This window comes from Citrus clementina, unplaced genomic scaffold, assembly GCF_000493195.1.
Source record: "Citrus clementina cultivar Clemenules unplaced genomic scaffold, Citrus_clementina_v1.0 scaffold_3, whole genome shotgun sequence".
Lineage (NCBI taxonomy): Eukaryota > Viridiplantae > Streptophyta > Magnoliopsida > Sapindales > Rutaceae > Citrus > Citrus x clementina.
Genome location: NW_006262339.1, coordinates 45,007,966 through 45,035,620, shown reverse-complemented (window position 1 = coordinate 45,035,620; position 27,655 = coordinate 45,007,966). Strand labels below are relative to the sequence as shown.

The window sequence follows — 27,655 nt, the reverse complement described above, 5'->3', positions numbered from 1 at the left end:
ATTAGTCAAACTCCCAACTCAAATTACACTAGTTTACTCAAATTGCACCACAATCCCCAAGCACAAGCACGTGCACATGCTTTTCCTTATTGTTGTCTTTGTTGTCTCTGTACTGCTACCAACACCCCCCGGTATCTCTCCCCGTCCCCGAGATGTCGATGCCGATGTCATTCTTACGAGGCCTTGTTCTCATTCTTTTCCTGGCGGCCTCCACAACAACGGCCGCGGCACAACGAAACGCCACCGTTTCGTGCCCGCTTGACTTCAACTTCTTACAGCTGCTGATACCCCAGTTCAGGACTCCGAGTGACCTGCCCTCGCAGTGTCAGGAAGTTAAAAAGGGCCTTCGTCTCGTGGATTCACAATACCTCAAACGCTCCGGAAACTTCCTGCCGCCCCTCAACGCCTCCGAGTCATGCTGGCGCGTTTACCAAACCCTTGTCGACAGAGTCGCCCCGAACTTCGACGTACGCTCCCGCTGCGGCTTCCAAACCGATTGGATCTCTGAAGGCTGTATGAACATCTCCACGAGATCCCAGTTCGAGAGATTGATCCCCCAGTCCACTCTCGACGACGTCGTTTCCAACTGTAACCAGTCCTTGGAGAATAGTGCCCCTTGTGCTGCTTGTACTACCAGCTTGTCCCGCTTGCAGGCGTCCCATTTGACCGGGCGTTCCGTTGGGAACTTGTCTGATTGTCTGGCCTATCCCTTCATTTACGCCGCCGCGGCCGTCAATCAGTTTGGTCCCACCGATAGGGGCACTGCTAAGTGTTTGTTCTCATTTGAGGTAACTGAATCATCAAAGAAGAGTAAGAAGAAGAACAAGGGCTTAATTGCCGGGGTTTTGGTTGTTTGTGTTGTTGGGTTGTTGCTAATTTCTGGTGGGGTTTGGATCTTTTGGCGTAAGCGTGTGGTTTCTAACAGAAGAAAGAAGAGGGAACGCGAAGAGGTTAATAGAATTGAAATGGGATTGGAGTCTATTCATGAGAGTACTAATTTGGTCAGGTTCACGTTTGATGACATTAAGAAAGCTACTCGGAATTTCTCTAGGGATAATATCATTGGGAGAGGAGGTTATGGTAATGTCTACAAAGGGCTTTTGCCCGATGGCTCTGAGGTTGCTTTGAAGAGGTTCAAGAATTGTTCCGCGGCGGGTGATGCAAATTTCAAGCATGAGGTGGAGGTTATTGCTAGCGTTAGGCATGTCAATCTTGTTGCTTTGAGAGGTTATTGTATTGCCACTACTCAGTTAGAGGGTCACCAGAGAATTATTGTCTGTGATTTGATGAAGAATGGAAGCGTTTACGATCATTTGTTTGCTTCCAATGGGCCGAAGCTTAGTTGGCATCTTAGGCAGTCGATTGCTCTTGGGACGGCAAGGGGATTGGCCTATTTGCATTTTGGTGCACAGCCGGCAATTTTTCACAGGGATATTAAAGCTAGTAATATATTATTGGATGAGAAGTTTGAGGCGAAGGTGGGGGATTTTGGGCTTGCAAAGTTTACGCCGGAGGGGCTCACTCATTTGAGTACTAGGGTGGCTGGGACAATGGGATATCTTGCTCCTGAGTATGCTTTGTATGGGCAATTGACTGACAGGAGTGATGTGTACAGCTTTGGTGTTGTGCTTCTGGAGCTCTTAAGTGGCAGGAAGGCACTCATTATGAATGATGATGGTCAAGCTTCTCTTGTGACGGACTGGGCTTGGTCATTGGTGAAGGAGGGGAGAGCTCTGGATGTTATTGAAGATGGTATGCCAGAGATGGGTGCACCCGAAGTTGTAGAGAAGTATGTAACGATTGCCATTCTTTGTTCCCATCCACAGTTATATGCCAGGCCAACGATGGATCAGGTCGTGAAAATGTTGGAAACTGAGCAGTCTGTTCCCACAATCCCAGAACGACCAATTTCTTTTGTAGCTGAGATGGACGAGATTGAGAAGTCTATGAGCAGTAATAGTGGCTCGGGTCAGTTCTCAAGTTATACCGGCTATCAGGCTTTTACTGAAATTGAGCGCCCTTCTAGTCATAAGGAAGAAGTGAGAATCTCTGATTCCAGCCATAAGGAAGAAGTGAGAAACTCTGGTTCCAAACCAGTAGAATTGTTGTAATTACCGGTGTCTGCACCGATGGTTTTGTTGGCCTTGATATATTTTTTATATAGCTTTCGTGGTTCTTGAAATTTGAATCATGTTCCACCTTGTAAAGAGTACATAGATGCATAATTCAAAGTTGATTCTTTTCAAGTAGGGTGCATCGTGATAACAAAGCTAAAATTCTACTTGTATATGAATAGCAGGTGTTTTCATTTACTAAGGTCCTGTGTGGTTTTGGTGTTTTTGCAAATTTTGCTCATAAGATTGTGTTATTACGGGATATTGTGAGTGATATGCATTTAACATTGTTGCTTCTTGAGGATCCGAGACTGCATCTATAGATGTCGATGTGGAGAGGCCAACCGAGGATCTCATATATGTTGTTCATTATTATTATTATTATTTCTCCAAGGCCTGCATTCCTTTATTCAAATGTATCCCAAAACAACCACTTTTGAATAATCATCGAAACAAATGGCAAATTGCAACTCTCGATTTATTTTTTTAATATTTTTTCAGGAGTGAACCAATGCTGTTGCCAACTCTCCTTTCTAAATCGGTGGCTAGCTGTACCTAATTTATTACTAATTAAAATGGGTAGTAGATCAGATCACTGTCGTCACCAGAATTGTTGTTGGATAATGGACAGGATGCGTAAATAACTTGAATCAGTCTCACATCTTTGGGGATAAAAGACAAACAACCAACTCATTTTCCCGTCAAGAATTGCTTGTCAAAAGGAATCTCAAGCCAAACACAACTCTGCCAAACCTTTCTCCATTTTTAATTAATTTATTTATTTACGAAAAAGGAATCATTACCCGTAAAATTTATGAAAATGGTCATACATATCTCTAAATTTTTTTATAAATAAAGTTAAATAATACCTTTTAAATATAATGATTAAAATAATTAACTTTAAATATTTGAGTAAATATACATAAACACAAATAATTTAATCTATTTAATAAATTAATAAAAGTAAAATATTTAAAAATAATTTATATCACTATATTATTTTAATACTTTCATGAATCTATTACAAAGATTTTAAATAAATCTCTGAGTTAAATATACTTTACATTTAATAAAATATATCTCACGCATTAATAATATTAAAATTATTTTACATAGTATCCCAAATATTTTGAATTTTTTATACTTATTTTAATATTATGTTTTCATTTATTCTAAAACTTTTTTTAATGTAATAAAATTTATCTAATAAATTGTAAAATATTAATGTATTTTTTAACTATTAAAATTATTTAAAATATTTATATTATTATATTATATTGATATTTATTATAAAATATTTGAGTCAATTTTTTTAGGATAATAAAATAAAAGGGTATCATGTCTCTTGTTGGAAACTTAACTGTTTCCTTATAATGTAGGATATAGGATAGACACAACCGTCGTTTTTCCTTTTTTTTATTAATTCAATCTGACACTTTGACGTATCCATAATTTCATTCTTATCTTACAATTTGACTACAGCTTATAATCTCCGTGTGAAAGTCGATGTATATATATATATATATAGTTTTGGCCATATATATAAATATAGAGCCTCGAGATCATTCGAACTATCTTTTAAAGTTGAGGATCAGGATTCTCTCTTGATCTAATCTCCTTCTGAACAAACATTCATGTGGTGATTGATTGTTAATAAAATAAAAAAATAAAGAAGTTAAATCATATCCATACACTATCACTTAAAGACACATGGTGCAAGATTTTTAAAAGTTCATAAGAGCTCAGATGAAGAGATAATCTTTTTCCCAAAGTTGAATAGATGTACTTACATTGCTAATGTAAAAAAGAAGGGGTTAATTACTGATTACTTCCTAAAAAAATGATAATTTTTAAAATATTTTTTAAATTATTATAAACTTCAATTTATTTTTATTTTGATTTAAAAAATAAAGAAAAACACGAGGGCACTTTGATAAATTGCTTTTTTAGTATTCTTGACAAAACTAAAGAATAAGTTGAGATATATAAAAATTTAAAAGAATTTTAAAGATTAAGGTGATACAAAATAAATCCTTAAGAAAGGATGTTAGTGGAATAGTTCGAATCTGGTGAATTTAGTAAGTAGCAAACACTCGCTGTGCCTTCAGCTGAGAGGCATTTCATGGGGGCTAATTAAGCTTATTAAGACATTTTAAATGATACAGAAGGTATGGGTGCCGAAAGAAATTAGCCACATCCCAGGTGAAGGAAAATCTGAAATTGTCTTTGATTTTCTTGAATCTTTAGAGGCTCGCACGACAGTTGACCATTCTAAACACGAGATAACGAGGGACCTAGTTTTTCTCCTGCACAAAACAAACCGTGGGAAAATTTACTTGGAAGAAATTCTCTTTAAGTCGTGCAGTCCGTGGTATACCCCAAAAAAAGGGTATTTATTTAAAAACACCTCCATACTCTAAAATTTCTCATATATGCCTTTTTTTATGTGCAGTTACGAAATTACCCTAATTAAAAACTTAAATCATCCAAATTACCCTGCACAATCAGTCACAAAACACGCACCCATCCCTAGAGTTGAAGCTAGAGGTGAATACAAAGCTCTTCTTCTTCCAATTGATTACCGTTCATTCTTCTTTCAATTGATTACTGTCTCTTCTTCTTCAGAGATACAAAGCTCTCTCTCTCTGCCCGAAGAACATTCTTAAGTAGCGTAGGTGTAGCAAGAAGCCCCAAATCCTTGATTTGGCCAGGAACAACTGCACTGATTTGGCCCCAGAAGCGAAGGGAATGAGCTCGGCTGATTCTCCTCCACACTGATTTTTCTCCGTGCCCGTTCCGCATGCGCTTCGCACGCCATTGGCGCTTTGCTCTCCTCTTATTTTTCACCGTCCCCTAAACCCAACGCCTTACTCTCTTATCTTGACTCTCTGTTGCTGCATTGATTATGCTAATGGTGCAAAATTGGACTGTGCCACTCATTGGAAAAATGTTTCCACTGTAAGTTTCACATTGTATGCTTAGTTTTTTACATCATATGCACTGCAAGTAGATAAAAACAGTTACCGCTTTTCGTAGATATATTTGTCGTTACTTGTTAAGAATATTGTCTGTATTTCATAGGTGTATTTGTCAATATTCATAAATGATCATTGGATTCTCGGTGTGGTCGATATACTTGGGAGCAAGATTTCTATTTATGACTCCATGATAGATTTAACAAAGGATTCAGTTTTGGTGAGACAATTGCTGCCTGTTGCAGACATGATACCTCTAGTACTTCAGAAGATAGCATATCACGAAACACTTCCAAACTGTAGTGAGGTTATATCAAAAATTCCTTGGCCCATCGTACGAGTGCGTGATAGCCCGCAACAAAAATCAGGGTATGTACTATATATATAATGTGTTTTGAACATAATAATAAGAATGATGATTTTTAACAATTGATTTCTATGAATTTTTTAGTGGTGATTGTGGAGCATTTTTGTTGCGGTACTTGGAGGTCCTAACCCATGGACTTGATGTCAATTCAGATTGCCAACAAGATCATGTTACATAATTTCGAAAAGCCTTGGCTGTAAAATTATTTGGGCATAGGTCATGGAAAAAAATTTTGTAGTGTCATTTTTTGGACTATGAGATGTAATAGTTATGATGAGGATGTTGTTGATATTTAATGTCATCAAAGATAACTTGACAGCATTAATATATTTTATTTCTTTGTTAATTATATTAATGATAGATAAGATAGTTTGTACAATCTATGTGATATAACAGGATTGCCATATATGCACAGGGAATACGCTGTAAGAAAATACACGACTGCAGTCGGGTTTTTGTACAGTTACACGACTGCAGTCGGGTATTTAGAAATAAACATGACAAGCTCTCTGTGACAAAATACTCGACTGCAGTCGGGTATTTGCACAGATACACAACTGCAGTCGGGTATTTGCACAGATACACGACTGCAGTCGGGTATTTGCACAGATACACGACTGCAGTCAGGCATCTGGAAATAAACATGACGAGCTCTCTGTGACAAAATACTCGACTGCAGTCGGGTATTTGCACAGATACACGACTGCAGTCGGGTATTTGGAAATAAACATGACAAGCTCTCTGTGACAAAATACTCGACTACAGTCAGGTATTTGCACAGATACACGACTGCAGTCGGGTATTTAGAAATAAACATTACAAGCTCTCTGTGACAGTCATGTATTTGCACAGATACACGACTGTAGTCGAGTATTTAGAAATAAACATGACAAGTTCTATAACAGCCAAAATACACGATTGTACTCGGGTATGTATACAGAATAAAAACTCTTTTCAATCATTCATTATATTGATAACACAATCAATATAAATTTTAACATATCAAACTTCAAATAAATAAAACTAACTATAGTCCGGTTGCCTATCAAATAACATAAACCCAATACTTATTGAAATCGTAAATAAGTCGTAATACAATAGAAGTTATTTAACATTCATCATAAATTTTTGGCCTATTCAACCCAAACACTCGGTCCATATTTTACAAGTCTCTGGTCGCCTCCCTTCAATACTTATTCTTAGAAAGCCACACAAACACGGTTATTCATCTGCGAAACAAAAAGGTAAAAATTTATCACTAAATATGAAAGATATTAAAAAATTTAAACAACAAAAAATAACAAGTATATAAGGTTCATAGTAGTACATGTGCTTGTTTATGTTTCATTCGGTCTAACTACGGGCTCATTGTTAGACAGTGGGATTAGTGCACTGCAAGTTAGTCGATTATGTCCTCGAGAACCACACCTACCACACTTACGGCGCAACTTCTTTTCACCTTGTGATGGTATCCTAATTTGTTGTGGCCGACCTTTTTTTTGCTTTTTCACAAGGGGCAAAAGCATATAAGGTTCATAGTAGTACATGTGCTTGTTTATGTTGTGGCCGACCGTTTTGCTCAATCTATTCACCACAAAACATAATAGGCATACGTACTGAAGTCATTTCCTGTAATAATACAACAGTTGATTATACAACAAATACAAAAATAAAATCAAACAAGATTTATAACGAAGTGTGGATCTGTCTGCCTATTTACACGACTGACGTCGTGTAATTGATAGTTTACACGACAATAGTTGTGTAACTTGCTAAAATACACAACTTGTTAAAATACACAACTATAGTTCTGTAAACAGTTAGATGATATATTTAATAAAATATAACTGTAATATTTGTACTAACAGAATGCTAGGTGTCATAACAACTACTATATCTTTCAAACTTACACGATTGTTGTTGTGTAAATTCATACATACATGACAGAAGTCGTGTAAGTTGGAAAATACATGACTCAGTAAATAATTAGAGGACATATTTCTTCTTAAAAAAATATTGGGATCTCATAACAATTGGAACATTTTACATATATACACAATTATAGTATGTAAGTTTATACGTACACGCTAGTAGTCGTGTAACTTATTAACACACACGACTATAGTCCAGTAATAGTAAAAAGATATATATAGGGAAAAAATATATTTTTTGAACAAATATAATGATAAGGTGTTATAATAATTGAAATTTTTTGTACATTTTCACGACTATAGTCGTGTAAATACATACATACACGACTGTTGTCGTGTATGTCAGGTGCAGAAAAAAAATTTCACAACAACTTCAGGTTTTAACGAATGTAGTTATAAAATCCATCAAATAACAGTCATAAGATGCAAATGTAATGAAAATATGAGTTGCTTTAGTGTTTATCACAAACCAAACAAAACCCTAAAAATAATATAATGTCAACAAATTAAATAAATAGCCCAAAATTATAAAAAAAAAAAAGAGTTTCAAATACCTTATTCATGGGATGAATAATACACCCAGCTGCAAACAAAAATCTCTGTGCATTAGTTCTTTGTGAGTGATTTTGAGTGTGGTGTGGTGTTTTTCATGAGTGGGCGTTTGTGTTGTGAGAAGTAAGGAGTGTTGTGAGTTGTGTGTGTTTTATATTTTTCTTTAGGAATATTTTAGACAATGTACCACGTAAAAAGACATATTTAGATAATTTTCAAACATGGATATATTTAACTAAATACCCTACTTTTAAGGCATATTTAATTAAAAACCCCTCGTGTTGGCTTGCCGTTTCTGCCTGTTCATGTATCTTTAAGTAATCTTTTCAGGTTTCAGTCTTCATGCAAACGACAAAATAACACCAGTTGAGTTTAGTAGCGTACATATTACTTCGAGTAGAACGTATTAAAAACGTGTACATATGGTCGTTGATTCAGATTCAATATCCAGTTGTGTGCAAAAACAAATTGCCTACTTGTCCTCAGTGTTATTACTTCCATAAAATTCGCGAAGGAGTATTGAGGGAAGAATCGAGAAATTCCAGCCTCTTGTGGCTAATTGATAGATGATATAGTTTGCTTCTGCTTCCATCTTTGCGTATCTCCTTTATCTGGTAACAATTTCTTTCAATTTCTTCTATTAGATAAACTAAGGCAACTTTTTGGAAGGTATCAGCTTCATCATGGCCGTCAAAGAGGATGTTCAAGAAAATATAAGGGAACCACTTATGCCGATTGAGAACATTTTAGATCGTGAAGATGGTGGAGCTGGTGACCAAGCAAACAACAAGAAAGTAAATCCATGCATGGTTTACTTCAGCACACTCATTGCAGTCTGCGGTTCTTATGCTTTCGGATCGTGTGTAAGTCCATTTCCTGAAACCAACTTCTGAAACAATGATTTTCACTTTTTTTCTGTTGAATGCTTGGAAGGCTTAGGTTGTGGAGTTGTCAATTTGGTTTTGCAGGCTGGATATTCATCTCCTACTCAGAGTGCTATCAGGGAAGATATCGCTCTGTCCCTCGCAGAGGTATGCTGATGAATGGGCATTCTTCTAATTAGTTCCAAATTAATCACTTTTTTAGTGTACGTTTATTTACTAAGAAGTAAAGAATCATGAGTTTAGTGTCTTGACAATGATGTTTTACCGACGGAGCATGTCTTGTTGAATACAAGTTATATTAAGCTGAAGCAGATGTGCAGAAATGTTATTATGATTCCTGCAGAGACTAATTCCATTCAGTTGGTAAATATGAAATTTTTTCATTTTGGTTTTGGTTTACACTCATGCAGTATTCTGTGTTTGGCTCCATATTAACCTTTGGTGCCATGATCGGGGCAATCACAAGTGGGCCAATTGCCGATTATATTGGTCGGAAAGGGGTAAGAAGATATATTTTTTTTAGCTGATTAATCACTGCCTGTTTAGGATATGAGCTTAATTGTGTTCTAGTGAATATTTAGCTTGTAAGATTGTTTAATATGTGCAGGCAATGAGAGTTTCAAGTGTCTTCTGCGTTGCAGGATGGCTTGCTATTTACTTTGCTGAGGTTCATATATTCTTAAGCTCTATTAATATTTTTTTGTTCCCCTATTTCTTTCAGCTACATAGCAAAGAGAACAATTTTCCTATAAACTTACCAATTATATTCTTTCTGTTTTGATTGAAACAAAAGGGGGTTTGGCCATTGGATATTGGAAGATTGGCAACAGGATATGGAATGGGAGTCTTTTCGTATGTGGTGCCGGTTTTTATTGCTGAAATTGCACCCAAGAATCTTCGAGGAGCACTAACAGCTGCAAATCAGGTAAGCTAAAAATGCAGACATCTTAATTGGAGGAAATTCTCATTTGTCATTTTAATTTATCTCTCGAATAGCTAGTTGCCCCAAAATTAAGCAATCTATGATCTATCTAATTGTTTCTGATGTTTGTATATAGCTTATGATCTGTGCTGGTGTGTCAGTTGCCTTCATAATTGGGACGGTACTAACATGGAGAGCTTTAGCACTAACAGGTGAAAATGATTAACCATCCATTTATTCAACTGTCCAAGAAAAATTAGAAAGGAAAACAAACTAGGAAAGGATAATGAAACAGAAGGCTTACAGACAAAATTATTGCAGGAATCATCCCCTGTGCAATTTTGTTTTTGGGTCTCTTTTTCATCCCGGAGTCTCCTAGATGGCTGGTAAGGATACCTGATAATGACACTCCAAGAAAAAGATGAATACATGAAACTGAACTTGCCATGGACACAGGCAAAGACAGGAAAGGAAAAAGAGTTTGAAGCTGCGCTACAGAAACTTCGTGGCAAGGATGCTGATATAACACATGAGGCAGCTGAAATCCAGGTCTTATATCTGAGTTATAAGTGCCATTCCACACTGACTATGTGTATTGGACCATTGAGAAGAAAATTTATCTGAAGCATTTTTTTCGTTGCTTAACAGGATTACATAGAAACTCTAGAAAGGCTTCCAAAAGCTGGAATGCTGGATTTGTTTCAAAGAAGATACTTGCGCTCAGTCACGGTACAAATTCCTCTCTCCTTCATCTATAATGCAACTACGTTTTATCTTCTCATTGACTCCTCCTACAATTTATTCATTTTGACAAGATTGGAGTCGGATTGATGGTGTTTCAACAATTTGGTGGAATCAATGGAATCTGTTTTTACACCAGCACTATTTTTGAGTCAGCAGGTAATGAGATCTCTGCAAGGATATGCTTTCATGTTCTCTCAAAAATTTAGAATGACCATAATATTTTGGTTCTAATACTTGTAATGTCCTTAGGATTTTCTTCCAGCGTTGGAACAATAATCTATGCCATACTTCAGGTTTCTATCTCTCACTGACTCTAATAATTTCTCGGAATTTAGATACTTTTTCTAATAGGACTGACCTGAGCAAGTTATTTTCTGCAGGTTGTTGTTACAGGCCTGAATACAATTGTGATCGACAGAGCTGGAAGAAAGCCCTTATTATTGGTAAATTCTAGTGCAGGCTACAAGCTACACCCATATATTTTCTTTCGGAAACCATCGTCATTTAAAAATCATACATTTCCTTCTTGTCACTTTTATTCCAGGTTTCTGCAACAGGACTAGTCTTGGGTTGTTTACTCGTAGGGGTTTCATTCTTTCTGAAGGTAATAGTCAAACATTATCCCTGAGTCATTTCAGTTTCTTTAATGATATTAAAAACTCGGAAAGTACCTTTTGTGAACCAGGATCATGAATTGGGACTCGAGTCAGTTCCTGCTCTTGCTGTGACCGGCATACTGGTAATACACGCACGTTATCCACTCAGTTTGTTCATATGATAAATTGACTCTTCATGTCTGACAACTGTTCTTGGTGGTCAGCTCTACATAGCGGCCTTTTCAGCTGGAATGGGTGCAGTTCCTTGGGTTGTAATGTCCGAGGTAATTAAAATTAGGATATTTCATCACTCTCTCCATGCATGCTTTATTCACCTAGCAAATCTGAAGATGGCCCTCTGGCTCTGTTACAGATATTTCCTATAAATATTAAAGGAGTAGGTGGAAGCCTAGCAACATTAGTGAACTGGTTTGGTGCATGGCTAGTTTCCTACACTTTCAACTTCCTCATGACCTGGAGCTCCTATGGTAAATACTAATAACCAATTTAGCAATTGACCCGCCCACAAGTTCAGGATCGTGCACTGCATGATCTGAGCTTCATATTTACTCATCTACATGAACATGACATGAGTGGCTGGATGCGGCTTTCAGGTACATTTATTCTTTATGCTGCAATCAACGCGTTGGGCATATTGTTCATGATTATTGTCGTACCTGAGACCAAAGGGAGGACCCTGGAACAAATTCAAGCAGCTATCAATGCTTAGACGATTAACATGAGGAATAAACAACATCCGCCAATGAACGGACTATATATATTGAGATCATCATCAGAAATTCTTGAGAAAGGGGAATGTTATTTATTTTTTTAAGGAAAATGAAACTGTTCATCGTAAGAAATTCTAGAAAAATAATAATAATAAAACTAGCTTGAAAAACCAGATAAACGGCTTCACTGGAAAAATCGTATTTTAGGGGGGAAAAATTATAATTTCATAAAAAAGTAAATCAATTAATATTAGAGTAATGATAGACATTTTAAATCTTTTATCTTGAATAACAATCTCAAATGATGTGACATTTATTAATTGGTAGATTTTTTTTACAAAATTCAGTGAATTAATTGTATTATTTCACTAAGTAATTGATGAATTGATGAATGACACATTATTTGGAATTCTAAAAATTGATGATATGTAGTATTACTCTTAATATTAACATGTTGTGCCAGAGATTGTTAATTCTCATATTAGTAGAGAATCAATGCAAGTAACCACCAAAATTGGAATTTTTTGTTTCCATAATATGTGATCTTTTTGTGGACGGTAATTTTTTTTGGCACTTAATGAGTAAACAAAACTACAGATGCCCTTGCCAATCTTCATGCTGTTACTGCTATTTATGACAAATATATCTAAATAATTTCTTTTTTTGTCAATTGCATTATCATATAAATAAATAGGAGGACATCAAAGAGAGACGAGACCCTTCAGACAAAATACGTGGAGGCTGCAGCTAAATAGCAGGACAAATTAACCTCGACCAATCTGAACATTGATAAAATTGCACACGTGTCAAATGATTCTTCAAAGGTTAAAAACTAATGCTTTATCCTATATTTGAAGCAAATAAAGGAGAAAATTTAGGCTAATTGACTGGATAACCTTAATTAATTATCCAAACAATTCTCCATATAAAGGGAACTCAAGGACCCACGATCGTAGTATTTCTTTCCTCCTCTGCCGGTGTTGATCGAGGCCTTAATCATATTTTCTCGATCGTTAGCGTCAGTTTTCATGCAAACGACAAAGACAAATCAATCTTGTCAGCTTGCATGTTTTTTAAATAGAAGGTGGCAACAGCAGAGCACGTGGTGCCTAAGAAAAGCTATGATCCAAGGGGCAATTTTTTAATCTTGCCAACACTGGTTGTCTTTGATGCATCGAGAAAATATTGAGGGCCGAAGCACGTCAGGCTAACACACGAGCTAGCGAGATCCGCGAAACTGTGGAGAAATTGTTCATATTAGATCAAGAAAAGAGATTCCCTTGATATATACAGTATCTCTAAGAAGTTGATAAGCAAGCAGCTAGCGTATATGGCGAACAAAGATCAGAATGTTGTTAACAACGCTGCTGACGACAAGATGACAGAGCCGCTTCTGCGGGGAGAGCAGAATTTGGCTGATGAAAACGGAGGATCTGGTAAAAAAACTGGAAGCAAAGACAGTTTGTATATGGTTTACCTGAGCACTCTCGTTGCAGTCTCTGGTTCTTATTCATTCGGAACTGGGGTAATTAACTCCCATTCCTCTTACACTCGAACCCACTTCTTGTGAAACGTAAATGTTCATGCACTGTCCTGTTAGGCCAAGCAAAGTGAATATTTGTATTGTTAAATGGATTTCAGGTTGGCTATTCATCTCCTACCCAGAATGCTATTAGGGAAGATCTCTCTCTATCTCTGGCAGAGGTAAATATTTCTTCTTTTTTCTCTCTTTTTTGGTAAATCAAGATTTGGTTAACATCATGCTGAATATTTATCAAATTTGCAATACAAGACATACGGCGAATATTAAGCAGATTTCTCCTGCAAATCCATGAACTTTTTTAACTTCCATAGTGGCTTAATTTGGCTCTGCTTTTACATGCATGCAGTATTCAGTATTTGGTTCCATATTGACTTTTGGTGCAATGATTGGTGCAATCACAAGTGGCCCTATTGCTGATTTTATTGGTCGGAAAGGGGTAATCTATCAGATCACTGCTTGTTTACAATTTCTAATTCCTTGTGTTTATTTCTGGTGAATATATATTGGGTACCGTGTGGAATTTATGCAGGCAATGAGAGTTTCAAGTTTTGTATGCATTGCCGGGTGGCTTGCCATTTACTTCTCCGAGGTTTGCATAATCTTAAACCTCTGAAAAATTCACACACCTGCAACAACCAAGATTTTCTTTTTTTTTTTAAAGAAATTTGAACCGGCCCATTGTAATTTTTCATGTCTTGACTCTATAAACAAAAGGGGGCTTTGTCTTTGGATCTTGGAAGGCTGGCAACAGGATATGGAATGGGAATCTTTTCATATGTGGTGCCTGTTTTTACAGCTGAAATTGCACCCAAGGAGCTTCGAGGAGCACTAACATCCGCAAATCAGGTAAAACAGGAAAATGAAAATGATGTCAGTAGATTAGGAGTGAAGACTCATTTTCATTTTAACTTACATCCCTGAAGCCTTGATCATGATTTCTTAATAAGTTTATATCAGTTTTGTGGATTAAAAAGTGGCTGATAAATAATTCCAGATCTATTATAAGGATAAGGATAGATTAACTCTGTGTCTTATTGTTTCTACAGCTTCTGATCGTAATTGGTGCATCCACTTTCTTCATAATTGGGACAGTCGCAACATGGAGGACATTAGCTCTAGTAGGTAAATGAATTTATCATTCATCAATTTAAGGATTTTAAATAAATAAATAATTTTCTTTTAAATTGGAAAAAAAAAATTAAGAATGAATGGTGGCTCACCAATAAAAATTGTTTGCAGGAGTCATCCCATGCGCAGTTTTGCTTCTGGGTCTTTTCCTCATTCCAGAGTCTCCCAGATGGCTGGTAAGAATTATGGAATATCACTTTAACACCTGAAAAATAGAAAAGATTTGTATATGAACTGACCTTACCATTGATACAGGCAAAGATAGGAAAGCATGAGGAATTTGAAGCTGCACTGCAGAAACTTCGCGGCAAGGATGCTGATATATCACAAGAGGCAACTGAAATCCAGGTTTCCTTCCTGAAGTTATATATCACATTCAAAATTGATAATGGATAAGACTTTGAACATTGAACAGAAAAATACATATGTGAAGCATAATGCTATTTCATTGCTTGACAGGAGTACATAGAAACTCTTGAACGGCTACCAAAGGCCAGACTCCTGGATTTGTTTCAGAAAAGATACTTACACTCAGTCACCGTAAGAATTTCTCTCTCAACCCATAATACAATCTCTGTTACCAGCACCATTTCACCATTTTCTTCAAAAAACTCTGTAATCAAAGTTTTTCTCTGTTCGTTAACTTTTCTTTGCTATGCATTTATTCTGGAAAGATTGGAGTTGGATTGATGGTCATTCAACAATTTGGAGGAATCAATGCAATAGCATTTTATGCTGCCAATATTTTTCAGACAGCAGGTATGCTATCACCATAATCGAAATGAAAGGTCTCGGGCAGGGTTATGCCATTACTTTGCCATACATTTATCTGCCATTTTCTGAAGAGATTAACAAACAAGTGGTGACAGATATTCTTAGTTTTACGATTAACATATTAGTTGTTATATCTTTAATGTCTCAGGACTTTCTCCCAGCACTGGAACCATAAGCTATGCCTTGCTTCAGGTTTCTATCTCATCAACTCGAACAATCTCTTCAATAATCTTTATGTTTGTTAAGACTAGCTGGTAATGACTGTATCCTGCAGGTTGTGGTTACTTTCTTCAATATCATTATGATCGACAGGGCTGGAAGAAAGCCCTTGTTATTGGTAACATTTAACGCTAAGAATATTTTGCTACCTCTATAACTTTGATTTTAGAACTCCATCTTCATCTGCACAAGGCTAATTTCCTTTCTCTGTTGAACACCTTCTAGTTTGCTGCAACAGGATTACTCTTGGGCTGTTTACTTCTTGCAGCTGCATTTTTTCTAAAGGTATATAACTGATTAACTGTCAAATATTAGCCCTCACAACATCATTTAATTCTATATCTTTAACCAATGGAAAATCTTTGTGAACCAGACTTATGGATTGGCACTTGAGTCAGTTCCTGCTCTAACGCTGGCTGGTGTACTGGTAATACATATCAACAGCTCTTGAATTCATCTTAACCACTCAGTTTATTAATCATCAAATACTTATGACCACTATTCTTTGAGCTCAGGTCTACATAGGATCATTTTCATCAGGAATGGGTGCAACTCCTTGGGTTCTAATGTCTGAGGTAATCAAAACGTGAAGACCTTATTATTGCTCCGATGCTTTGCTCTTTCCCCGAAATCTGAAAGTAGCTCTCTGTTGCAGATATTTCCTATAAATATTAAAGGAGTAGGGGGAAGCCTGACAACATTAGTGAATTGGTTTGGCGCATGGGCAATTTCCTACACTTTCAACTTCCTCGAGACTTGGAGCTCCTACGGTAAAATACTAAATAGAGAAATGTTAATTTTTTTCCTTCAAACAATCAAAAGAGTAATAGTATTGAAATGCTTCAGAACAAGCTAATAAGTTAGGTCATAAAAGGGTTCAGTAAATTCAGATTAGTCTTAAATGCTACTTATACACCATTTTGAAAATTAGAAGCATCGTCATGCTGAAAGTTATTTTCGTTTTCCTCAAGAAAATCATGACAAAAGCACATTATGAAGACCAGAAACAGCATTAGAGCTGAAAATTTACTCTCTTAACTGAAGTGTCTGCTATTGGTTTTCAGGTACCTTCCTTCTTTATGCTGCAGTCAACATATTGGGTATCGTGTTCATCACCACAGTGGTACCTGAAACAAAGGGGAGAACCCTGGAGGAAATTCAAGCAACTATGAATATGTAGAGACGCAAAAATGGAATAAAGACCGTGATGTCTAGGACATTTTCATTTTAACTTTTGAAGGAACTTCAAAACCTTGAGAAATAGGAAATGTTCCATAACAATGATAAAATTTGATGCTGTGCACAGTCAATGATACTGAAATCCTTGTGTTTTGTAGAAAACACACTTTTCAAGGGAATAAATTTTTCTCTCCTTTTTTTTTTCACTCTAAGTACATACATGCCTAGACTGAGGACAGGAATAATCATACTTACAAATGTGTATGGTCTACATTACATCTAATGATGGAAATTCATCAATTTGTTATTGGTGCGGATTTATGAATGATGATGATAGTGGTGCTCAATTACAACTCCATGTAAAAACATAGAAACTAGCAAGCTGAAATTTAGTTAGTCAAAGAATATAGAAGCCTCTGGCCAATCAATCAAAAGTTTAGCCATTCCTTCCTGTTTTGTACAAAGAGGAGCAGCTGGAAAAAAAAAAAAAAATCCTTTGAAGAATTGCACCACTACCTTAGTGAGCTATTAATGAAGCAGTTTCTGAATGTGCCAAGTCAAAATATGGAATCAATTTGGCCTTCCAGAAATATAAACATTGTTTTATTTTTTAAAAGAAAAGATCATCCAAGTTCTAATATTTGCCTGGACTGGCTAAGGGAAAGATGATCTTCCTTTTACCTGTAAAAGAAGCATACTAGGGGATAAATGAACAGGAGAGGCAAATCATGTTGACCATATCACCACTGGCCAGTTGATTGATAAAGTTGCTGCATCAATCAATGCACCGTAGCCAAAGAGATGGGTTTGGAGATAACGTATGCAGCTTCAGCATTCAAGAAAGGACTGGAGAATCTCGAGCTTCAGCATTCAAGAATGGACTGGAGAATCTCGAGCTGGTGACCTTCCTTCAGTTCTTGAGCTTTTTGAGTATCTCTTCATTGGTCATCGTAATATTCTAATGAAGCTTATAAACAGCTATTTCAGGACTTCATAACCAAATATCCATGGATATTTGACAATAATATAGATAGAGATAAACAGATGTTCATCACCGTCTCACAATAGAACTAGAATAAAAAACTGAAAATGAAGGCAACCAGTGAATGAATGAATAAATATGTCGTGCTAAAATCAATTCTTGTCAAATATACAAAACCAAACAATTATTATAAACTAAATTTGATGATACATCATATTGTCAATACCAATACAATAAAATTTCTAAATTGTACAACGTTGAACCTAAAGTCACTACTAGATCAAACAATATAAACTACATTCATAAAGACTCTGATTGATCAAGCAAAGAAGAAAAATATGAATCTCTCACCATATTCCCATCATCAACCAGTATCTTCAGTAACGCTACTGCCTTTGTCTTACCCTTTGCGCTCCCATTTTGGGCCACATCAGCAATTCCATCCGCTACTTGCATCGCCATCTCTTTTACTTCTTCTGCAGCTCTTTCCCCTCCAAAATTCACCAAATTCAACAGCGCTGACACTGCATTTTCCTTTACTCTATGACCTGATCCCGTGCCCAAATCTAACAAATCCACCAACACTCCGATTCCACAACATTTCTTAAATTCGTCCACACTTTCCTCACATCCCGCAATTTGCGCGATCACTGCGCTCGCGTCCTCCACAATCCCAGCCCTTCCCCCGTTCACAACCAGTGAAAACAAAGGCTGGACCCCACCTAGCGCAATTACTTGATAGCGATTTAACGGATAAAGCGCAATTCCAAAAAGCGCTTTTAACGCGTCTTTAACAGAACGCAGCGGTGAGTTACGCGTTTTTATGATTTCAATGAGAGAGTGAATGATATCGCGCTTGGCACCGATGATCGGGCGGTAAGAATCGACGACTAGTAGGCTGTGCAACGTAGCGGCGGAGGATTGTACGGCGGCGGAGGAGGTGGAGGTGGAGTGGTGGCGGAGCACGTGGGAGATGGCGTCGAGGAGGCCGCGCGTGGACATCAGAGAGTCACGCGAGGTGATTGAGAGGTTCAGGAGCGTGGCGGCGGCGTTTTCTTGAAATGCGTGCGAGGAGGAATAAAGGATTTCGGCTAAGTACGGGATAGAGCCAGCTTCGGAGATCATAGGACGGATTTCGGCGTCGTGCTTTGAAAGGAGGCGCAGCTCGGCCAGAGCCTCGGCCCGTGTTTGTTCCGACACTGAACCGAGTTTGGTCACTAACGACCGAACGGTGCGTCGCTTTACTTCCATTTTTGGATCACTGTCTGTCTATGATTGTGTTTCTGTTTCTAATCGGATAGACAATAAGCTTATGCGTTTGGTGAGGATTTCTAATCGCATAGATGATGAGCTTATTCGTTTGGTGGGGAAGGAACTGGGGATTTGTAAAGGTGAAGAGGATTTTGAAGTCAGAGATGACTTTCAAAATTTTCAAACCATATCCACCTAATTTATGTAAAATGACCAAAATAACCTCCTTCAGCCGCCATCTGTAGTTTTTCTCTTCCCCCTCTTCTCCTTTTTTTTTCTTCGTTTTTTAAATCTTTTACTTAAATGGATGAATTTATGGTTTAGTATTAAAAATTTACTTTAGATTTTCTAAATCATATGAATATTTAGGATATGTACATATAAATAGCACAAAAAATAATATAAATATCACCACAAAATAAAAAATACTGTAATAATTTTTTTAAAATCATTTTTATACAAATATCATTATTATTATAATTGATATAATTATTTTTTCTCAAACTCTAATGTAAGAACCAATAAGTACTGAAGGACCCGGACTCCAAACTCTATTATGCTAGAATTCTATTTGTATTGCCTAGTAATCACACAAATATGACTTTGGCATATATCTTTTATATGTTCTGATTCGGATTGAGGTTAACGTACGGTATTAAAGTGTTTAATAAATATTATATAAAATAATTTAAAAATTAAATTGATTTAATTTTATATTTATACGATAAAATATTTATTAAAAATTTATTAATTTTATTAAAATTATTATATAAAAATTATATTTATAATATAATATTAACTTTTAATTCATAATTATAACTTTATTTTATAAAAATTATATTTTAAGTTACTAACTACTCAATTCCAAATAAATTATAATAGTCGTAGATATTTCGTTTAACAAACAAAACTTATTAATGTTGCGTTAATAACGTTTCGAGATAATTCAACTAGACCGGGCGGGGCGGCTTCTATCGCGGTGTACTGACGGCGCCGGTTAGCAGCAACTGCTTTTCATAGCCAGCAACTGCCTTTCATAGCCAGCAACCGCTGCCGTATTAAAGACAAATTTTAAAGAGTCAGCTAGTTTGGTGGGGCCAAGTCAATGTTTCTTCCCTTTATACCCCTGATTATGTGGTCGAATAATATTGTACTGTTATCTTCAGTAATACTCCATCAGTCTTTTACTGCTTAATTAATGTAATTTTCTAATTTGACATGGTAATTAGCAAATAAATTCAGGAACTCATAAATGGAATTATTATTATTATTCTTATTTTATGTAAAAGAACTTCGTTCATAAAACAGAATTTAAGTGTGCAAATAATGGTCACTCGGAAATCTACCAGCCAACACGAGGACATGGAAAAATTTGAAAGCAAGCTTGCCCAGCATAGAAGCAACAAGGTTATAACATGCCGAAAATTATTGTAGAATGTCCTGTACTACTTCGTTTTTTTTCTGTTAAGAAGGTACACAACATTGGTTGATTCGAAATCCACTACCAAATTAAAGGAGATAAGTTAGGGTCATCCTAAGTTAATGATGGCATGAGAAACATTTCCGGAAAATTTCAATTTGTGCATGCAGCGTAGCCAAAATTTCCTCCATCATAGTCCTTAGAATTATGATCCTCTCTTAATTTTTTTAAATCTAGCGAAAAAAATATAACTTGATTATAAAGTAAAAAAACAATTGATTTGATTATCAACACTAAAATTTAAAATTTAATATTGCCCACTTATTAAATTAAGAGAGGTTAGGAGAAAAAAAAATTAAAATATTTTTAGTTGTTGGAACAATGATCATGATACATAATACTTATTATTCCGACGATATATTTTTTAGTGGTTGCAACTTTTTCATTATCAATTAAATTTATCTACCAATATGTTTTAGATTTGATTAGTAAATCATAAGAGTAGTGCTTCACTATAGATGGTAACTGTATGTATACGGTTACCGAACTCCCAAACTATAGTCGCCACAACTAACTACTGAAATGCCACGTTGGCATGCCACCCGCCCAATCGCTCACACGGCCCCACACACCGTTCCTCTGAATACTCTCCCATAAAATATCAAAACTCGTGGTCAAAACCAAAAAATAAAATAAAATATCAAAACTCAGCTCTAATTAATGGATTTTCTTGATAATAAAAAAACTTATTGATGAGTTCTCCCAAGAAATTCAAGTCCTCCACCTCAGAGAACCAAGAACCTGATAAGGAAGCCTCCGGATGACGGTGGCCTCACAACCAATGGCCAGCCAACCTCCCGAGATATCATCCGTTGGCGTCACAAGCTCACCACCTACGGGCATTTTTGATTCTGTAATCGGAAGCAGTGTTAATCCACATACCAGAGCCGGCGACATTCTTGGAAGAACCGCTGCCGCCGCGGGAACGCAGTCTGTGGATGAACTGACGCCTCCGGGAACCGCCAAAGGAATCCTAGGCTTTGAAAGCATGTTGGAGAAGACGGACTTGTCCAAGGTGATTGAGGAGCACTCATCAAGGTTAATTACATCAAGCAGCAGAATGACGAAATTGTGCGGAGTTATAATGAGAGAAAAATGTAGGCCGCAAGCTTTCCCACCGTTTTTGTCTGCACTGAACAGCGGCGGACGGCCAAGATTCGGTGTCGTGAAAGTGGCGGGGAGTGATGGACGGTTGAAGATCATAAAGTTTGAATTTGGGAGCGATGAGACACCGGCGGTGGAGATGAAACCCGATCATCAAGAAGAGGATATTAGTGATGATATGAATAACAAGGAGGAGATCGCTACTGGTGATCATCGTCATCATCATCATGAGAAGAATCAGACGAAGTTGTGCTACGGAATGTGTATGGAGAGCCTAGGGTCTGAAAGCTTTTCTGAGCGGATGGACTTAATGTGCAAGATAATTAATGAGTCATCGAGATTAATATCAGGCGCGATGAAAACGTGCGGAGTAACGAGAGACAATATGAGCTCGAATCCGAAAGGTGCTTTCCCGCCAACTTTGTACACAGTGGACAGCCGGAGAAGGCCAATACCCAGTTCCAAGAAAGCGGTGGGGAGAGATGGGGTGTCGAATGCGGAGATGATTGGTTATCGCCAAGACGATTGTGGTAATGATGCGAGTGACAATGGTGATGATCGTCAGGAAGATGTTGGTAATAATAACGGTGAGAGCAACGAGAAGGAGATGCTTGGTGATCATCAAGATGATGATGATAATCGGACGGACGAGATGACTGGTGATCATTGGAAGAACAGTAAGAAGAAGAACAAGAATAACTACAAGAAGAAGAAGAAGAACAAGAACAATAGGAAGAAGACTTGAAGAAGAAAAGGGAAGAGGTAGTTAAGCCTTTTTTTTTTTTTTTTCACCCTTTGTTTGGTCGCATTTTCTACTAACTGATTTTGGCGGGAAAATGATGGAGGGGTTAACTAATAATAAGGTCCATCAAGTTTTGGTAACTCATTTTTGTTACTTACTATATATAGAACAGTTTGGTTGAATTCTTGGATTACATTATGTTAAAAGTACGTGCTATTAGTATGACGCTTTTTGCTTCATTTCATGATGTTCAACAAAGAGAGGTCGTGACCTTGTGTTCAAATGCATGTTGATATTCTCATAATTAGTTGTAGATTAAAAAGCTTTGGATCTTCTCCAAATCAGGTTTTCTGGTTATTTTGGTATTTACTTCGGGACTGACCCAAATAGGGATCCCATTGAACATGAAGAAATGGAGCACATGTTTTAAAGAATTTTGTCAAAAAAGTTCGAAGCCCAATTTCATCATGCAAGCTGAGCCAAGTCAAACATTGGGGCTTTCCAATCTTGGCTTGATTTATTGTGAACTAAATAAGTATTTGCCTGTGCCATCCTTGATATTGGTAATTGCCCAGATTAAAAAAGAATGTTCAAGGTATGCTCGAAAGCAAAGAAATCTTATTGTTTGTACGATCAGACTATAGGAAATTAATTTGAACTGGCACTAGCTGGTTCTATAGTGTAGAATTCAAATAGAGTTGAATGAATGTGTTGCCATAATAGGCTTGATATGCATATCTCAGAGGCATCGATGATCTATCACTTTTGAACCTGTGACATATATACATCTTCTACCTTTCTAGAAAGAGCAGATGCCATACTAACCATAGGTGATTTGCATCAGCTAGCTGTTTAACTTCAAACGTGATACATTGTTCAATGACTTCATAGATATGCATATTGCTTTTTGAACAAACAAATTACTAGGTGCTGGGTAAATAATACAGCATTCTGTCGCCACTGGAGAATCCAGAATGAGGTACCATTAACTTGAGGTGTGCTGGGTGTCCCACAGTGTGACGTTGCAAATTGCAAGCCCAACTGCCCACTGATAAAGACTAGGTTTGCTCTTTAGGGTTTTCCTTGTACTTCAAAGAGTCAAGAGGGGTCATAATCAATGACTTTATCTTCAACTGAATATTTCTTTCTCCAAAAAATCTCGTTAATAATACATAGAGCATTAATTCATCTCAATGATGCTAATAATTTGACTCATTGCATACCAAATTTGCAGCTATACCCAAAAGAGTGCACACTAAGCATTATTGTATAAAACTAAATAACCCCTTTCAATAGCAAGTCAAAACAGAGTGATCGAACAGCTTCAAGCTTCTGAACTATGGCGCTAGCAACAATCCTTACAAGAAAACAGATAATTTTCCCGACAAGTTAAACATCAATAGACTGTAGATGTTGGTGATTATAAAATTGGTGGAACGACAAATGCAAGAAGTGGTAGAATGATTTTGAACACAGCATAAATTAGCAATTAAAAAGTACAATTAAGTATTGCAGTAACATTGAAAATCACATGTTATTTGGGAATAATTTTATTGTAATATGCAATGCAAAAAAAGTTAAAACTCTCTTCTAAGAATATATAAGAAGCCTCTTGCCCATCAACCCAAACTTTAGATGTTCCGACAATTTGTACTGCAATTAGATACCAGTATACTTGAACCAGAGCCAGAAAAATATCACAATTTCATTGATCAAATAGGCAGCATACTTCTATCACCAGAATATAGAAATGTAGGAGTTAACACCATGTGCTTCCAATCCCTTAACCATCTAAAGAATCCAGTCTCACAGTCACAAGAGAGCATCCTTCCATAAATTCAACAATTTCCCGATTTCTTACAATCTTAGGTGGCTTGTATTGACTAGCTGGCGCCCCCTTTTCAATGGCGACTTGTAGTAACCTATCAAATGTACCAGGTTTCACAATGGATACCGATAAAGGGCTTATCTCACCTCTGTCCCTCTGCACCTTATAAATGCTTCCAAAGGCATCCTCCAGCGAGGAACAACACCTTCTAAGGATTGCAACTGAGTCTCGCAACTTAGTACATCCCTCTCTAATTTCAACAAAGATCATTAGCTTCTTTGGACTCGACTCCAAATTCGTATAGCCTGCAAACTCCACGATCTCAACAGCCATAACGTTTCTAAGCATCATTTGGAAACTTTCCATGGCAGACATCAAATCTCTCTCACTTATTATCTCAAAAGAACTTTTAGGAGCTCTCATCACGAACTCCACTTGTGGAGAAGAATTATAGAAATCAACAACTTTCACAATATCACCCAAACGGTACCGGTAAAATCCTCTATAAGTAGTCACAACCACTTCATACATCTTTCCAATCTCAACACCAGAAAAATCAACAGTTTCTTCTCCAACAGCCTCATTCTTCTCCATATCAAAAGGAAGGAACTCGAAATAGGCCGCAGTGGGAAGCATAACGAATCGTGTTGTCTGCGGAGGCTGTGCGATATCCAAATTAATACCCACATAACATTCTGATGCAAAATAATCTCCACCTAAAACAGGAACCTCCCCTGCGTAATACTTTATTTTTGAACAATATTGACTCATGCTTCCGGTTGTAACACACTTAATATATCGAACATTAGGCCATAATTTACTAAAAATCCCAGACCAATTACTTTCTCCACAAATTGATCGGATCCTTTTTGACAAATCTGGTTGTGGCCCACCAAGAACTTCAATAACAGAATCTCGCATTGCAACCTCAGTAATATCCAAACACGGGTACCCATTTTCAAGATCATCACATAGCTGCTCCCACTTAGATTCAAAAAAACTAAATGCTCCAATTAATCCTATAGCATAAGGAGAAAAAATTCCATCGATAAATTCATAATTCCTTAGACCGCAAAGAAGGTGGCAGTACATTTGGTGCTGAAAATTTGATCCAACAATGACTTCACGCGGACTAGAATGACGGATAAGTTGAGACAAGTTTTCGTTACTACTACCTTGCAAAGGAAAAGCAGACGCAGCCATAACTTTAAATCCAGCTTTTGTTGTTGTTTTATTGTCGGAGTAAATGAAAAATAAGATCTTATTAACATCATGTTTCGGAGGAAACAACCTAGATCGATTGAATTTCAAAAATCAGAAACAGAACAAAGTAATATGCATAATGATATAAAGACGTGAAATTAACAACAAAAAATTTAAGACCTTCGAAGAATTGCAACGCTGCCTTGAATAGCTATTTGTGAAGCAGCTTTTGAAAGTGCTGAGTCAAAATATGGAATCAATTTTGGCTTCATTGAACTTGTCCCAGAACTGGAAAGCATTAAAACTCGAAATGAAAAATTAAACAAATTCTAAAATCAATGTTTGGCTTGGAGAAAAGATTGATTTTTTACCTGTAAAAGAAGCATACTAAGGGATCAACGGCCAGCAGAGGTTGATCATTTTGACCGTGATCGCCACCGGCCAATTGATTGATGTGATCAGCGTAGTCATCGTAGCAAGACAACGGCACTGTGCGCTTGTAAGTTGCCGCGTCGATCGGCGCACAGCAGCCTGAGAGGTAGGGTTGGAGATAACGTACGCCGCTTTGGCGTTCGAGGATTGACTGCAGAGTCTCGAGCTGGTGACGCGTGGCGTTTTTTGTGGAGTCCTCGAGCTTCTTCAGGATGTCTTCGTCGGTCATCATATCTATCGGGAACGGTAGTGGCCGCGGTTTATGGTATCGTGGTGTGCTCACGGGACGGGGCAGCTTAGCATGAACAGCTTTTGGGACACGGCTATGATAGCCAAACTTTTATGACTGGCAGGAACCGGTTTTCCAGCCGGTTGCTGCCATTAATATGTATTTTTTATTTAAATAAATTAAAATAAAAAATATTTAAAACGAATAATATTTAAATAATAATAATAATAATAATAATAAGTTGTAGAAAAGGATAAGTAAAGTAAAAATGAAAAAAAATATTTTTTATTAAAAATATTTTAAAAATAAAATAAAGTATGATTTAAGAAAAAGATAAAAGTTTTATTCATTTTTTATGAAATTTATCTCATGTTTAACATTTTAAGTTTCATATTTTATGTTTTATGTTTCATATACTGATTTTCTAAATACCCCAAGATTTTTCTTTTTTATCCTCGTTTCATGTTTACGTTCAAGTTTCATGTTTGATATTCTATGTTTCATATTTTATGTTTTACGTTCACTGTTACGGAGGTACTTATATTTTATATTTGTTTTTGTATATTTTAAGTGATTTGTTTCATATTTGTTATGCAATGTTTCATGTACTGATTTTTTAAATACCCTGAAATTTTTCTTTTTTGCCCTCGTTTCATGTTTACGTTCAAGTTTCATGTTTGCTGTTCTATATTTCATGTTTTATGTTTTATGTTCACTGTTAGAGAGGTACTCATATTTTATGTTCATTGTTGCATATTTTAAATGATCTGTTGCATGTTAGTTGTGTAATGTTTCATGTACTGATTTTTTAAATACTCCGAAATTTTTCTTTTTTGCCCCCGTTTCATGTTTACGTTCTATGTTTCATGTTCATTGTTACAGGGGAACTCATATTTTATGTTTGTTGTTACATATTTTAAGTGATCCGTTTCATGTTGGTTGTGCAATGTTTCATGTACTGATTTTTCAAATACCCGAAATTTTTCTTTTTGGCCCCCGTTTCATGTTTACGTTATGTGTTTCATGTTTGCTGTTCTATGTTTCATGTTCACTGTTACGAAAGTACTCATATTTTATGTTCGTTGTTGCATATTTTAAGTGACATATTTCATATTGGTTGTGCAATGTTTCATGTACTGATTTTTTAAATACCCCGAAATTTTTCTTTTTTGCCCCCATTTCATGTTTACGTTCTATGTTTCATGTTTGTTGTTATATGTTTCATGTTTTATGTTTCATGTTCTATGTTACGGAGGTACTCATATTTTATGTTTATTGTTGCATATTTTAAGTGATCTGTTTCATGTTAGTTGTGCCATGTTTCATGTACTGATTTTTCAAATACCCCGAAATTTTTCTTTTTTGCCCCCGTTTCATGTTTACGTTCTATGTTTCATGTTTGTTGTTCTATGTTTCATGTTTTATGTTTCATGTTCCATGTTACGGAAGTACTCATGTTTTATGTTTGTTGTTGCATATTTTAAGTGATCTGTTTCATGTTGGTTGTGCAATGTTTCATGTTAGTTGTGCAATGTTTCATGTACTGATTTTTCAAATACCCTGAAATTTTTCTTTTTTGCCCCCGTTTCATGTTTACGTTCTATGTTTCATGTTTGTTGTTCTATGTTTCATGTTTTATGTTTCATGTTCCATGTTACGGAGGTACTCATGTTTTATGTTTGTTGTTGCATATTTTAAGTGATCTGTTTCATGTTAGTTGTGCAATGTTTCATGTACTGATTTTT

The 27,655-nt window shown here is 36.4% G+C and overlaps 5 protein-coding genes and 1 long non-coding RNA gene across 7 annotated transcripts; 3 read left to right on the top strand and 3 right to left on the bottom strand.

Annotated features, from left to right (window-relative positions):
- Positions 1-126: 126 nt before the first annotated feature.
- On the top strand, positions 127-2,316 carry LOC18046356 (probable LRR receptor-like serine/threonine-protein kinase RKF3). The gene has a single exon (XM_024188283.1). It carries the CDS (start codon positions 153-155, stop codon positions 2,109-2,111), a length of 1,959 nt encoding a protein of 652 aa, XP_024044051.1. The 5' UTR covers positions 127-152; the 3' UTR covers positions 2,112-2,316.
- Positions 2,317-8,249: 5,933 nt separating this feature from the next.
- LOC18046355 (sugar transporter ERD6-like 7) lies at positions 8,250-12,039 on the top strand. The gene is made up of 17 exons (XM_006444108.2): positions 8,250-8,802; positions 8,908-8,970; positions 9,234-9,323; positions 9,431-9,490; positions 9,617-9,748; positions 9,882-9,957; positions 10,067-10,131; positions 10,202-10,294; positions 10,394-10,474; positions 10,561-10,645; positions 10,739-10,782; positions 10,870-10,932; positions 11,034-11,093; positions 11,175-11,228; positions 11,310-11,369; positions 11,459-11,573; positions 11,700-12,039. Exons 1-17 carry the CDS (start codon positions 8,623-8,625, stop codon positions 11,813-11,815), a joined length of 1,437 nt encoding a protein of 478 aa, XP_006444171.1. The 5' UTR covers positions 8,250-8,622; the 3' UTR covers positions 11,816-12,039.
- Positions 12,040-12,968: 929 nt separating this feature from the next.
- LOC112100115 lies at positions 12,969-14,821 on the bottom strand. The gene is made up of 4 exons (XR_002906428.1): positions 14,732-14,821; positions 14,580-14,660; positions 13,294-13,409; positions 12,969-13,053 (listed from the first exon to the last, which is right to left on the bottom strand). It is a non-coding gene; the product is annotated as an uncharacterized LOC112100115 (long non-coding RNA).
- LOC18046354 (sugar transporter ERD6-like 7) lies at positions 13,052-16,865 on the top strand. The gene is made up of 17 exons (XM_006444105.2): positions 13,052-13,341; positions 13,458-13,520; positions 13,706-13,795; positions 13,889-13,948; positions 14,074-14,205; positions 14,406-14,481; positions 14,599-14,663; positions 14,743-14,835; positions 14,947-15,027; positions 15,162-15,246; positions 15,410-15,453; positions 15,536-15,598; positions 15,706-15,765; positions 15,854-15,907; positions 15,996-16,055; positions 16,136-16,250; positions 16,545-16,865. Exons 1-17 carry the CDS (start codon positions 13,147-13,149, stop codon positions 16,658-16,660), a joined length of 1,452 nt encoding a protein of 483 aa, XP_006444168.1. The 5' UTR covers positions 13,052-13,146; the 3' UTR covers positions 16,661-16,865.
- A 78-nt stretch (positions 16,866-16,943) lies between these two features.
- On the bottom strand, positions 16,944-19,147 carry LOC18046353 (U-box domain-containing protein 4). Of its 2 annotated transcripts, none has more exons than XM_024188285.1 (2): positions 17,993-19,147; positions 16,944-17,626 (listed from the first exon to the last, which is right to left on the bottom strand). In XM_024188285.1, the coding sequence occupies exons 1-2, from the start codon at positions 18,890-18,892 to the stop codon at positions 17,618-17,620; spliced, it is 909 nt and encodes a 302-aa protein (XP_024044053.1). In that variant the 5' UTR covers positions 18,893-19,147; the 3' UTR covers positions 16,944-17,617. The 2 variants fall into 2 exon arrangements, with proteins under 2 accessions (XP_024044053.1, XP_006444167.1); XM_006444104.2 differs by having other exon boundaries at positions 16,944-17,617.
- A 4,524-nt stretch (positions 19,148-23,671) lies between these two features.
- Positions 23,672-26,018, bottom strand: LOC18046352 (probable indole-3-acetic acid-amido synthetase GH3.6). Its single transcript, XM_006444102.2, has 3 exons — positions 25,621-26,018; positions 25,430-25,537; positions 23,672-25,337 (listed from the first exon to the last, which is right to left on the bottom strand). Exons 1-3 carry the CDS (start codon positions 25,911-25,913, stop codon positions 24,002-24,004), a joined length of 1,737 nt encoding a protein of 578 aa, XP_006444165.1. The 5' UTR covers positions 25,914-26,018; the 3' UTR covers positions 23,672-24,001.
- Positions 26,019-27,655: the final 1,637 nt, after the last annotated feature.